General features: G+C 42.5%; 1 protein-coding gene across 1 annotated transcript; it reads left to right on the top strand.

Moving 5' to 3' along the window:
- Positions 1 to 2,655: 2,655 nt before the first annotated feature.
- LOC149975959 (uncharacterized) lies at positions 2,656 to 13,846 on the top strand. The gene is made up of 3 exons (XM_090205661.1): positions 2,656 to 2,874; positions 11,883 to 11,984; positions 12,144 to 13,846. Exon 3 carries the CDS (start codon positions 12,148 to 12,150, stop codon positions 13,084 to 13,086), a length of 939 nt encoding a protein of 312 aa, XP_090061787.1. The 5' UTR covers positions 2,656 to 2,874; positions 11,883 to 11,984; positions 12,144 to 12,147; the 3' UTR covers positions 13,087 to 13,846.
- Positions 13,847 to 14,789: the final 943 nt, after the last annotated feature.

Here is a 14,789-nt window from a genome sequence, read left to right as displayed (position 1 = left end):
CGCTCGCTCCGGGTGAAGGTTTGGTGTTGTGTCTCCACACCTCGTTTGGTGGGTTGATGCTGGAAACCGGGATCTGGACTGGTGCTTGGGCTAGTGCTGAGTCTGCAGAGGGGAGCGGAGAGGAGCCCTAGACCCGGAGGTCATTTGTGGCATTCCCCTTTGGTCCCGCAAGGCTGGAAATGAAGACAGGAGGACGGGTCTGGGGTTTGTCTTGGTCGGCTGGAAGGATGGTGATCCTCCACCTCAGGGTCGTTCGCTCCACAGTTTGTTGCTGGTAGAACCTGATGTACTTTTTCTCCCACAGGACCTGCTTGATGGTACCGATGATCCTTCACTGCTGGCGGAGCTGAGTGGTGGTGCATCCACCAGGTGGACCGTTCAGGATGTTCTTCGCTGTCAAGTGAGGTATGGTCAGCAACCTGTTGAGGGAGATAGAGGGAACAAACGGGGCCCAAACCCGACTGGCCATGGTACACTCAGCAAACAGGTGGTAGATGTTTTCAGTATCAGTACATCCATGGGGGCAGCTCTCTGTATGTGCTATGTGCTGTCTATACATTCATTTCCTAGTGGGGAGGCAACTATGAACAGCTTTCCATGAGAGTTCTTTCTGTAAGTTTGTAATGCCATGGTGATTGATGTTTAACCATACCTGTTGTGGGTCCACGGCTGAGCTGGCTCAAAGGTGTGCGATGGTGTCCTTGGAGCGGATGTGGGTCATGATGTCCTTGTACTTCCAGGACGCCAGACCAGCCGAGGGCAGACCTGACCTGCAGGCAAGATATCTCCACGTCTTGTAAACCTGTGGGGGGTCTCAGCAATAGGGTACAGTGTGGTCGATGGTTCTGAGGATGCGGGTAGCAAAGTACTGTTTGAAGTAGCTGGCTTTTCTGTCTGTCTTGTGGATGTTGGTGACCAAGTTGGATAGTCCCTGTGCCCTAATGATGTTGAGGATGTCTGGGACCCCCTCCCCACCGTTCTCAACTGCATTGTAAAGGGTGCTGCGCTTGAGTCACTTCATCTGTCTCATCTGTCTCTCCAAGAGCAGGATCTTACCCGTCATTGTGAGGGATCATGCGCTTCATTCACAGTCTTGGACATGGCGGATGGTCTCCTCACAGCTGACGGAGCCATCTCCATCCCTCTGGAAGGTGACCCCAAGCAGCTTGATGGTGTCTGTTTTGACAGGGAAAGAGGTGGTGAGAGTCTCATACCAGTAAAATAAAATAAAATGTTATTTGTCACATACACATGGTTAGCAGATGTTAATGCGAGTGTAGCGAAATGCTTGTGCTTCTAGTTCCGACAAGGCAGTAATAGCCAATGAGTAATCGAACCTAACAATTCCAAAACTACTACCTTATACACACAAGTGTAAAGGGATATAGAATATGTACATAAAGAATAATGAATGAGTACAGAACAGTACAGAACGACATAGGCAAGATATAGTAGATGGTATCGAGTACAATATATACAGTGGGGCAAAAAGTATTTAGTCCGCCACCAATTTTGCAAGTTCTCCCACTTAAAAAGATGAGAGGCCTGTAATTTTCATCATAGGTACACTTCAACTATGACAGACAAAATGAGATTTTTTTTTTCAGAAAATCACATTGTAGGATATTTTATGAATTTATTTGCAAATTATGGTGGAAAATAAGTATAACTCTGGTTAACACCAACACTTTTACACCACTGAGGGTTAGTTTCACTCTTACAGAGTGAATGTAACTCTTGAATCGACACTAGACGTTTTACACTGAAAAAGATCAACACTGGCCAATTTGCTGTGCAGGAAATATTTCTGAATATTTATAACTCAGAATAACCAAACCAATTAGACCACATGTTTGTGTTGCTTTTAGTGATGTTTTCTATTGTCATTTTGTGACAGAGAGCTGAGGTCATTCAGAACATCATATATCATGTGAGGTGTTTATAATGGATGTTATTAAGTAGTTATTACCACTATCCTGGGTTTTTCAATTATCTTTATTCTTCTTTCATATTTGATGTAGTTATGTATAAACATTATGAGGTTATAACCCATTAATATATTAGCTATTTCAATTATATAAAAATATTTATGCCTATATTATGTCAAAGCAAACATTGCCTGCTTATGTGGTTTGCCTGTTGATGTGGTGGAGCTCTTTTTCCCCACTCTCATTATTTATATCCCACATAAATGTTGATTGGTTAACACATATTTTGTATCCTTGCTTTTATTAAGATAGGTCAACTGTGAAAAAGTTGTCATCCAATCAGCTAAAAGAGTGCCGGTATGTTACTGATCCATCGCCTGGCAGCATCTTTTCACATTTTCATGATCTAGTTTCACTGAATTTCTTGTGCAGGTCCACATGAGCATGTTGACTCACCCAAAATATTGCGACCCTAAAAACACAAAGATAGCACCTTATTTTACAGTACTGTTTCCACTGTTTTTACCTGTGGATACTTTCTGGTACTACTAAGAATGAATCACAATTGATAAACATCTGCTGCTTATTTCAATAGATCCAATGAAAACAAGGTCAATTTTTACTTTGAAATATCTCAGTAAGAACCTGATAACTACATACTGTAAAGTGCTGTCTACTGAGACAGCTCACCATGGTAAACAAGTCAGGACCGCCATGAAACCGGTAAACAGCTACCACTAGTGGCTGTTCAGGCTACATATTAATAACCTGATCTTCAGTTCTCAAGAAATGAAACTAGATTTCCTGTAAGTGGGATGTGGTTATGGGAATTAGGCTCAATAAATACAGCTACACACATACAATTTGGACATTTCATCAAGGAGCTGCCATAAAGTAGTGGGGAGCCATCCACTGAAGGCAACCAATCTGAAACTCTATAAACAAAGTAAGTTACTGGGCCCTATCTTCAGCTGGCACGTAAATTTGCAATTTCGTCATTTAAAAACTGCACACTGTAATGATGAGCGGCTTGACTCATAACCCGGTACCCACGGTTATATCAGTGGGGCGGGCGGGTTTAGGATCACAAAATATTGTATGGATGAAGGGTGGGATGGTTGAATAAAGAAAAAACAATATCTTAAAAAAATCCATAAATGCATCGTTCTTGTGGAATGTAGGCTACATTGAGTTTTTCTTTCATTATTTTATGTGCTGGCATTAGTGCATAAACCTAAGCTTTAACTGTACGTGTGCCAATTCATTTGAGCCTACACACCAAATGCTTTTGGGAATGGGCACAAAAAGTTAACGTCGATCCACAGAGGCAAAAAAGACAATGGTGTAGGTCAAATCAATAAGAGAAAAGCTGCGAAAATCAGTAAAATCAGCAGTAAAATCAGCTGATAGAAGTGCCAGCTATGTTATGATTGTGAGGAGCCACACAAATTCGACAGTCACACGATGGGGACTTTAAATAGGCCTATGGCACATCAATGGAACTGCAGCCTACTGTTCAGATGGGTTAAATGGAAACTGAAATCTGGACACTGACTGTATGTCTATAACCTCTCACATAGCCTTAAAGGTCCCGAACAGCCATTCAGATGTAAAACAGCCTTTTGAGTGACTAAAATATCACCTACAATATGTTGGGGGAGTGTATATGCAAAAAAAAGGGGAAAAAAACCCAGCAAGCACAGTGGATCTGGGCCGATTTCGGCTGAAAGTCGGGGCACTCGGCTGATGTCATGTGGCCCGAGTCTGGGCCGCCTTTGGCAGTATTACTTATGGCTAGGATGCGGGGATTAAGCTCGGGCCGATTCCAGTGTCAGTTATCTAGCCCAAATGTATTACTTGAGGCTCGGGCCGATTGGGGCTACTCTCTAGCAGATGATTACACGGGCTGGGCTGCTTTATATAATTAACATTCCATAATTTATTTATTTTTTCTCTCCATATTTTCCTCTTTGTTTGTTTCTGTGATCAAAAAATACATTTAACGTTTAAATGAAATTCTTTAAGGGTACTGTGTAGTAGTAGTATTTTGATACTTTGTGGAAGGCTGTTACGGTTTTCTTGCGGTGAAGGAGAGGACCAAAACGCAGCGTGGTTATCTTGATACATGTTTAATAACGAAATAAACACGAACAATACAAAACAAGAAACGTAACGCAAAAACCTATACAGCCTATCTGGTGCAAACAAACAGAGACAGGAACAATCACCCACGAAACACTCAAAGAATATGGCTGCCTAAATATGGTTCCCAATCAGAGACAACGATAAATACCTGCCTCTGATTGAGAACCACTTCAGGCAACCATAGACTTTTCTAGAAAACCCCACTATACCACAATCTCAATACCTACAAAAAAACCCAAGACTAAACACACCACATAATAAACCCATGTCACACCCTGGTCTGACCAAAATAATAAAGAAAACACAAAATACTAAGACCAGGGCGTGACAGAACCCCCCCCAAGGTGCGGACTCCCGGCCGCACACCTAAACCCATAGGGGAGGATCCGGGTGGGCGTCTGTCCACGGTGGCGGCTCCGGTGCGGGACGTGGACCCCACTCCAACAAAGCCTTAGTCCCTTTGCACCACATCCTTAGATAGGCGACCCTCGCCGCCGACCTTGGCCTAGTAACCCTCACCAAGGACCCCACTGGACTGAGGGGTAGCTCGGGACTGAGGGGTAGCTCGGGACTGAGGGGTAGCTCGGGCAGGTAAATGGCACTGGCAGATCCTGGCTGACTGGCGGTTCTGGCAGATCCTGGCTGACTGGCGGTTCTGGCAGATCCTGGCAGACTGGCGGTTCTGGCAGATCCTGGCAGACTGGCGGTTCTGGCATATCCTGGCAGACTGGCGGCTCTGGCTGCTCCATGCAGACTGGCGGCTCTGGCTGCTCCATGCAGACTGGCGGCTCTGGCTGCTCCATGCAGACTGGCGGCTCTGGCTGCTCCATGCAGACTGGCGGCTCTGGCTGCTCCATGCAGACTGACGGCTCTGGCTGCTCCATGCAGACTGGCGGCTCTGGCTGCTCCATGCAGACTGGCGGCTCTGGCTGCTCCATGCAGACTGGCGGCTCTGGCTGCTCCATGCAGACTGGCGGCTCTGGCTGCTCCATGCAGACTGGCGGCTCTGGCTGCTCCATGCAGACTGGCCGCTCTGGCTGCTCCATGCAGACTGGCGGCTCTGGCAGCGCTGAACAGGCAGGAGACTCCGGCAGCGCAGTAGAGGAGGAAGGCTCTGGCAGCGCTAAACAAGCGGGAGACTCCGGCAGCGCAGAACAGGCGGGAGACTCCGGCAGCGCTGTAAAGGAGGAAGGATCCGGCAGCGCTGGACAGGCGAGGCGCACTGTAGGCCTCTAGACTTTTCTAGAAAACCCCACTATACCACAATCCCAATACCTACAAAAAACCCCAAGACTAAACACACCACATAATAAACCTATGTCTTGACCAAAATAATAAAGAAAACACAAAATACTAAGACCAGGGCGTGACAAAGGCAATTGATAAGCATTAAAAACTTTGTGGCTAGAACTTCCCGAGTGGAGCAGTGGTCTAAGACACTGCATCGCAGTGCAAACTGCGTTTCTACAGATGCTGGTTCGAGACCCATGTCATTCCGGCCGCGACCAGGAGACCCGTGAGGCGAAGCACAATTTGCCCAGCGTCGTCCGAGTTAGGGGAGGGTTTGGCCGGCCAGGATTGTCCTTGTCCTATCACTCTGAAGCGACTTCTGTGGCGGGCTAGGCGCATGAGCCCTGACACGGTCACCAGGTGTATGAGGTTTCCTTTGACACAAAATGTTGTTTTTTTGTGGATGGGTATACTTTGTGTGTATAAAATGTATAATAGTCATATTTAAAATGACTAAAACAGGTAATTTTCTATACATTTATTTAAAATTAGCATTGGGCCGCTTCTGGGGGGATTCTGGTAAGATGCTGGCGAAGTCGGCTGAATTCCGGTGGACGGAAACAGCACGATGTACTTCTGGGCAGTCATTTTTTATGATACCGGACTGAGTCCGGCACCTGATTCCAGGCCGATTCAATCAGTTCCGGGCCGCTTCGGGGCCGATTCCTCATTGCTGGCTGGGAATGTACTTTTTTCTGTTTAAAAATACAGGGTGAGTGAGCGGGGAGGTTATATTCATGAGCTCGTCTTGACTGACAGTTCTTTGAAACGCCTATGTCAAGAAACTTGGATGCAGTGAGCAGTGTTGCAGTAAAATCATCTCAAGCAAATGTGGTTATACACAAAACAACTCAAACACTGAAATTGCATCAATGATGTCCTTTTTTATATATATAGATCTCCCAGTTGGCATGTCTTTTGTGACGCAGTTCACGGCAGCACTAACGGATGTGTTGACGTGACAACTGCGTCAGAGTTTTGAATGACCCTCCCCCCTTTTGTTCCATGCTGGCTGAAGACCTAGCTAGCCAGTAACTTGCTAACACTAGACACAGATGAAGACCTAGCTAGCCAGTCATTTGCTAACACCAGACACAGATGAAGACCTAGCTAGCCAGTAACTTGCTAACACCAGACACAGCTGAAGACCTAGCTAGCCAGTAACTTGCTAACACCAGACACAGATGAAGACCTAGCTAGCCAGTAACTTGCTAACACCAGACACAGATGAAAGGGGAAACAAAGTATCTTTGCCATAGATGAATAGTGTCAACTTTTAATGATATTTGCTGACCCTACAGTCAAATTCTGGCACCAGTAGAGTAGCTATTTAGCTATATAAACCACGGCCCTTTGCAAACACGCCTTCTCCGATTTTGGTTACAGTGCAATAATTATTTAAATTAGGTAAGAGTGGCGAAAAAACGAGCGTAGCGTAATGTCACTATCCCCTTAATAATCACGCCAAGTGTTTGACATGGGGGAGGAGACCAGTACATTTATGATCAAACTTTATTAACGTAGAAGCAACAGTCATTTTTCGTACTTTGGTTGTCATACTTTGACCTGGTTTCATCTAAAATATTACGGAAGTCCAGAGAGGACATAGGAATAAAAATAATATTCCCTCGTTATCTCAAGATCACAACTTATTTATCTCATGATCACGATGTATTTATCTCAAGATCACAACATATTTATCTCATGATCGTAACAAAAGTTGTTTTGTCGAGATCACGAGATAAACTCTATAAATAGGAGTGGACATACTGATCATAGATTGACAGTATGGCTGAGGCAGCAGCGCATATGTTTTTATTGATTGCTTCGCTAAGGGATGGTACATTTCAGTCATAACATAATGTTTTCATTTGTGTTTGGAGTTCATTATCAGTTTATAAGTTAGAATGTTAGCAAGCTAAATTTCCCTTACCTTGAGCTAAGAGCTCTTGGAGCATTTTAGCCTCGTGGTGCATTTTAGCCCTGAATGATGCCTGACAGTTATTATTTAGGCCTAAATTATTTAGGCTTGCCGTCACAAAAGGGTTGAATAATTAAGCCTTTTCAGCTATTCATTTGTTATTAATTTTGTAAATTTTCTACAAATAAAATTCCACTTTGACATTATGGTGTATTGTGTGTAGATCAGTGACACAAAATCCAAATGTAATACATTTTAAATTCAGGCTGTAATAAAACAAAATGTGGAAAAAGTCAAGGGGTGTGATTGAATACTTTCTGAAGGAACTGTAATGACAGTGGAGAAGCTGCATGTAGGCCATATCTAATTATAGACAAGTTGACTAACAAATAGTCTACCAAAATGCCGGAAATGATAAGCAGAAACATAAAATTATATATTTTTTAAATCCTGCCCCCCTGGAAAAACATCTCTCTGCCGTCTCTGACTGTAGCATACAGTACAATTTCTATATTAGCGGGTTAGGGTCAGGTGCAGGTCTCATATTTTCACTTTATCACATATAGCCACATATTGTGAAGCGTGATTCATCACTCCAGAGAACGCGTTTCCACTGCTCCAGAGTCCAATGGCAGCGAGCGTTATACCACTCCAGCCGACGCTTGGCATTGTGCATGGTGATCTTAGGCTTGTGTGTGCGGCTGCTCGGCCATGGAAACCCATTTCATGAAGCCGTTATTGTACTGACGTTGCTTCCAGAGGCAGTTTGGAACTCGATAGTTTCGTGACCTGACTTTCATTAATCTGATGACTGTTATTTATTGAATCAACTAACTATGTTTAATTGTTGCTTCATTCAATTGATCAAGTAACAATTAACTCATTAGGATTTGGGGCACCACGGAATAAGTTGTTTAAAGAGTTACCATCTCCCGAACTCTAAAGGTCTTTACCTATCACATTAATAAAACAGACAACGTATTAATCATTACCTCTTATCATATCATCATTCTGAACGCCTGGGACTTAACACCTCCCTCTGCAACTGGATCCTGGACTTCCTGACGGGCAAGGTGGTAAGGGTAGTTAACAACACATCCGCCACGCTGATCAAGTTCCTTGGTGTCCAAATCACCAACAAACTAACATGGTCCAAGCACACCAAAACAGTCGTGAAGCGGGCACGTCAAAACCTATTCCCCATCAGGAGCCTGAAAAAATTTGGCAAGGGTCCTCAGATCTTCAAAAGGTTCTACAGCTGCACCATCGAGAGCATCCTGACTGGTTGCATCACTTCCTACTATGGCAACTGCTCAGCCTCCGACCACAAGGCACTACAGAGGGTAGTGCAAATGACCCAGTACATCACTGAGGCCAAGCTTCTTGCCATCCAGGCCCTCTATACCAGGCGGTGTCAGAGGAAGGTCCTAAAAATTGTCAAAGACTCCAGCCACCCTAGTCACAGACTGTTCTCTCTGCTACCGCACGGCAAGCGGTACCGGAGCGCCAAGTCTAGGTCCAAGAGGCTTCTAAACAGCTTCTACCCCCAAGCCTTAAGACTCCTGAACATCTAGTCAAATGGCTACCCACACTATTTGCATTGCCCCCCTCCCCTCTCCACACCACTGCCACTCTCTGTTGTCATCTATACATATTCACTTTAATAACTCTACCTACATGTACATACTACCTCAACTCACCGGTGCCCCCGCACATTGACTCTGTATCGGGACCACTGTGTATATATTGTTATTTTTTATTGCTGCTCTTTAATTACTTGTTGCTTTTATCTCTTATTCTTATACGTATTTTATTTAAACTGCACTGTTGGTTAGGGGCTCATAAGTAAGCCTTTCACTGTAAGGTCTACCTGTTGTATTCGGCACGTGACTAATAAAATGTGATTTGATTTGATTTGTATACTCCTTGCATCTGCAAAAACCCCAGCCTTACTCCTGATCCAGTACTACACAAATTGGTTTAATTATTTATTTACTAGTTAACTAAAAAATAACACAGAATAAACATACACACTTAATACATGAGAAAAAGGTCCCTAGCAGACTAACAACAACATGACTGCTTTTTTACCAAAAGAGGAAGTAGAGAGAGAGAGACAGAGGCACACACGTTAATACATGTAGGAACTACTCTCACAGTAATGATTTACTTTGCACATGAACCACAACCCGTTTGGAGTAAGAAATCATGAAGGTATTTACGTGTGAATGCCTTAGTTCGTCCTCTATCTCTGTCGAAACCAAGCATGCTTGTTTGAAAGGGGTTTGGTTGGGTCTCCTGTGGGTGTACGTCTCTGATTGTCCACAAGAGGTCACAATGTCCTTCTTCTTAGTTGTCTGGTCTCCAGTGGGGTCTTTCCTCAGAACTTCTTCTTAGCCATATCCGTGATGGTCTGAGAGGGGATTTTCTCCTTTCTCCACCTTGTGTGGATAATCAGAGTTTGAACCACATATGCACAACTTGACAGATAAAGGGGATATACTTTTCAAGTTACATTATTTCTGTTATACCATTTTTAATGACATCACAAAATAGACATTAGTTTTCCATAGACCATCTCTCATCATTCCCCACATTCCACTTTTTGGATATTAGAGTTTTGGGCGGCAAAAGTTTCTGGGGACAAAGGACAATCCTTTAGCCAATACTGGATGGTAAAGAGAGAGTCTCCTTCTCCTTAAATTTAAGATCGGACGTGAGCTGTCTCTTCTGTGGATGAGAGAGGGTCTGGTTATTGTCAACCATTGCCAAGCTGATCTAAACCATTGGATCCTTACAAGACAGTCATGAGAGTAGTGAGTGTTGCAACTGAGGGACAGACGATTTTTACTTCAGCACTCACCAGTCCCGTTTTGTGAGCTTGTGCGGCCTACCACTTCCCGGCGGAGTCGTTGTTGCTCCTAGACATTTCCACTTCACAATAAGAGCACTTAACAGTTGACAGCGCTGCTCTTGAAGAGCAGAAATTTTACGAACTGACTTGTTGGAAAAGTGGCATCCTATGACGGTGCCACGTTGAAAGTCACGGAGCGCTTCAGTACGGCCATTCTACTGCCAATGTTTTTCTATCAAGAATGCATGGCTGTGTGCTTGTTTTATACACCTGTCAGCAGCGTGTGTGGCTGAAATAGCCAAATCCACTCATTTAAAAGGGTGTCCACATTTTTGTATGTATAGTGTACATCATCAATGACGTCCGAAACTGAGATCCCACTGATTACGTCGCGGTTCTGGGGATTTTTTTCAATTCCAAGCTGCTTTCATACACCAAGCTCTACTGGGCACCGCACTTACAAATATAGTTTGGATTTCATACATGTATTGTAGTTTCACCTGACTGGTATTTTAGCAGGTAGAGTATGGAACTATGGAACAATCAGGGATGTGAGGGTATGAGGTTGAATCCTTTTAAAAGCATGCTATTTTGAAAATGTATTTTATGTGAAACCACACTTTCTGCGTTATTGTTCAAATCAGTTGTTTTATTGAGTATAGTATATGTGTCTATCTTAAGCATCCTAAATAATGCCAAAGATTCCATTTTGAAAAAGAGTCAACTTGAAGGCAAAAAAGGGAAGCATGATGTAAGATGCAAATGACTCCAACGACTTACCGCTACGAAATAGAGTTTTGATGAAAACAATGGAGGAAAAAAAGTATATCTGATAATTCCACTAAAGCGCATTGTGAACAGATAATGAAGCCCTGTGTTATGAACTGTTTTTCAGCACAATTTGGGTGAACGCTCCAAAGCATTCAGAACGCCTCGGTTTCCCATCACTAATGATCCCCATACACATGAGCGTGCCACCCGCCTTCAGGCCATGAATGAGGCATGCAATGACATCAACCCAGACCAGTGTCAGGCTTGCAACGCTAAATGTTTTTTCCCCAGGTGCATGAACAATGAAGGCATGCTTGATGCAAACTAGTACCTGCTAACTAGTTTCTTTCATTCATTTATTTTGTTTTGTTTAATTTCTTACATTTGATTACTGTACACTTATGTTGTACTTGTAATTATATCAGAAAAATGTAATTCATTTGTTGCATCAATGATTGTGGAAGATGTCATCAATGATCATACCTTTGATCACACATGGGAAATAAATTATGGACATTTTGATGGGTAGTACAAGTGTATAGCCTAATGTGAAAACAGTGTAATGTACTGTAATTTACTGTACTGTAGCATATCACTTTCAGCACTTCAAAGGGCAATTTAGAAACAAGTATCTTGCATTGTTTGCTATTGGATTAGCGGGTTGTTGAAACAACTAAATAGAGAGATATCATTATGTTGTATTTTGGTGATTAAACCAATTTTTTCATATTTCACAGCAAAGTCATATTTTCGATCAATGGTTGTGTGGTGAAAGATGTGGCCAAACAAAATGAATACACACGGAAAGGTTTTGAATGTGTTGCCAGTTTTGCATTTATAGTTTTGGAGATTCACCACATTGTGAAAATAGAACCAAAGCGATTGAATAGAAAATACAAAAATTACTGTGCTGTTTGGATACATACTGTTGTTCAGATACTTTTATTGAATGTCTGATTTAACTACTGTACAGGTAATTCACTCATTGTGGAGTGAGAAGAGCTATCTACATCTACCAGGCAGCAAGTCTTCCATCGCCTCCACCAAGCAGCTATCTTCAAACTTGAAAAAAAAGGTAGATCATGGTATCATGGTAGCAATGAAAATCTAATTCAAGAGTGAGTGTGTGTGTGCATGCATGAGTGCGCATGTGTGTGTGAGAGAGGCCTTATTTGTAGCCTCCGAGAAGAGAGTACAGAATGTAATGTTTATAATTGTGTTATTTCCTTCTTAGGGAAATGGAGCGTACTAATCCAAGAGATAATAGAGAGGTTTTTTTCAGTGGAAAGCATAAGAATATCACCACACTGAAAAATGAGGCGATCCTTAAAACAAATGGGTACATTTATAATCCCATTCCACCACACCCAGAAGAACCTGAGTTTCACATATCCAAAGTGGCCCATGTCACCAAAGGATCTAAAATTGATGAAATATTGGATTCAAATGGATTTAGGGGCGGGGATAGGAGTTTCCTGTGGTGGAGCCTAGCCATCGAGCATGATGATGTCAGAGCTGCAGAAGACCGTTACCTGGAGAAGATCTTCCCAGACAGAACACCAGGGCAGAGAGAGGCACAGAGAGAGATAGGTTCCTTCCTGAATCAGTTCACCACCTCACCTGCCTTTAGGCAGGCATCGCGTTATGGGAACTTCAGGTTCACTCTCAGTCTGTCTGATCTCCTGAAGATGTACAGAGAGCAGATATGTGGTGGAGAAAAGCCTGTCCTGAAAGTGTATGAAACCACTGTCTACAAACAGGAGATAATGTACGCTGTGCTTGTTCACTCTCCAAGTGTGAAGGAGTTTGAGGAGTACCCATTTCTTGGTGATGGCACTGATGATGCTCTCTGTGGTTACAGGGAAAACAATGTAGAGGGGGAAGGAGAAAGACACATTGTCTGGCGAGCACAAGCCATGTCAGCAACACAAAAAGTTGGGTTAACCATAAACAACATGGACAAAATAGTAGAAACAGATGGTAATGTTTACAATACATGGTACATGTGGGACCATGTGACCCTGGCGCTCCACCTGCCAGAAGGCCTGCTCCTAAATGTTGGTAGAGAGAAACTGATCAAAAACCTCACTGCTTGTGAGGCTGATAAACCGTTTCTTGGGGGTCATCCCATGTCCCTCTTAGATGCTGAGAGAAAAGTTCAGAACTTAAACAACTAACTCTGGAACTGATTAACAAAATCAGTCAGGCAGGTTACATTAAATGTTTAAGGATAATCAATTAACAAACCATAAAACCATTATATTATGGTATACCATTAACCATTTTCCCTTTTTTAATTTTTTAGCACTCAAATGAACTGTTTAGGGGGGAAATATTTGTCTCATTCAATATTTGTCCCATTCATAATCAAATGTCATGCAAATGTAATACAATTTAAAACGCTTATGCCATATTTGTAAAAGCACCAGATGTCAGGACTTTATATCACCCTATGTCGTGTGACGATTTAAATCATTTAGGCATCTATGCAGTTCTTATGAAGAAATGATGAATGCCTTATAAAGCTTTTTTAACTTGTTATTTTTGTGGGACCAAAATGATGTTGTGTTATGTATTTTTAGGTTACTGTGTCATATTGGGGTCATTTATGGTCACTAATACATTTAGTGTGATGGGACTGCAGTGGCAGTATTTACCACTCATTCCCACTTTCCTCTAGACATTTTTGCATGATGTATGTACATTACAGCTATTTGTTTACACTCTTTGACTCTCTGTGTTGCTACCTAACGATGAGTATCATGTAATCTTTTCTCGGATCTAATTGAACACAAAAAGGATGTTTTAAATGAGAAGGTAGGGCTAATCAAATGAAAGGCAAGATTTGAACTGTTCTATTAACTGTTGTTTGTGTGCAAAGTTACACATCAAATCCACACTGTTTGCCTTCTTTGGGAATAAATTATGTAAACGTCATCACACTATTTTCCTGTCATATGTTTCCCTCTTCTGTGCGGAAAAGTTTTATTACACCATTCTGTGACAAAAACAAACAGAAAACGTAATGTATCAGTAGAGCAGAGTTATCAACAGACTCCTACTCGTACCCTCCCAGATGGAACCATTCCCAAAAATAATATGTAAGAACTTTATATCTGCTGTTATATATCATTTGTATTTATTGAATAATCTTCATCTATTGTTTTCCTGAAAAATCACTCCTAGTCAAGTATTCAATTTTAGGGATTTCTGAGGCCTTAAAACATCCCCAGTCGCACATTAGTTCTCATGGTTAATTCTTAGTGCCCACTAGAGCTGTCCTTTAACACCCACTAGAGGGCAGCACAGACTCAGAAGTCTATTTGATACTTGGTATGAAAAATATTATCAAGAGCTGCACTGGTCTCTTTCATTTAGATCAGAGCAGTATTGGCTATTCTTCTTGCACCGTCAAGTCATTACCCCTCGCTAAACACATTGTCTCCTCATCTACTGCTTGTATGAAACTCACAGAGCAATAAGACACCTATAAACAGACAGAAGGGGATTGATGGTGTGCAACTAGTGCATAGTACACAGGACACAGGCCTACATCAACAACCCACCACATCTACAACCTCCTGCTACCCTCAATCTGGTCATATCTATCTTCAGACCTTTCCTCAATTCCCCCTCACATCCTCTCTACAGGTATTCTACTATTCTCTCTGAGATCTCCCCTGGCATATTAATAGCTGTTTCTCTCTGCATGTTCATAATGTGGGCGTTGTGAGAGGAGTGATTTAGTCAGAGGAAACTGGAGGGAACAGTACAAACACCATCTGTTGTCACGTGTTAAGAGTCAAGGTGGCATGTTGTATGATATTACCCCAGTTCCTTCACTAGTGAAACACTGATTGATGATGTGTAATGTGGTAAT

Source organism: Oncorhynchus mykiss, chromosome 17, assembly GCF_057628025.1.
Source record: "Oncorhynchus mykiss isolate SJ-2025 chromosome 17, ASM5762802v1, whole genome shotgun sequence".
Taxonomy (NCBI): Eukaryota; Metazoa; Chordata; class Actinopteri; order Salmoniformes; family Salmonidae; genus Oncorhynchus; species Oncorhynchus mykiss.
Note: the sequence above shows the minus strand (reverse complement) of the source record. Positions and strands in the feature narration are given on the sequence as shown.

Bases quoted from the DNA above. Each gene is read 5' to 3' on its own strand.
- LOC149975959 (XM_090205661.1), top strand. From the start codon at position 12,148: ATGGAGCGTACTAATCCAAGAGATAATAGAGAGGTTTTTTTCAGTGGA.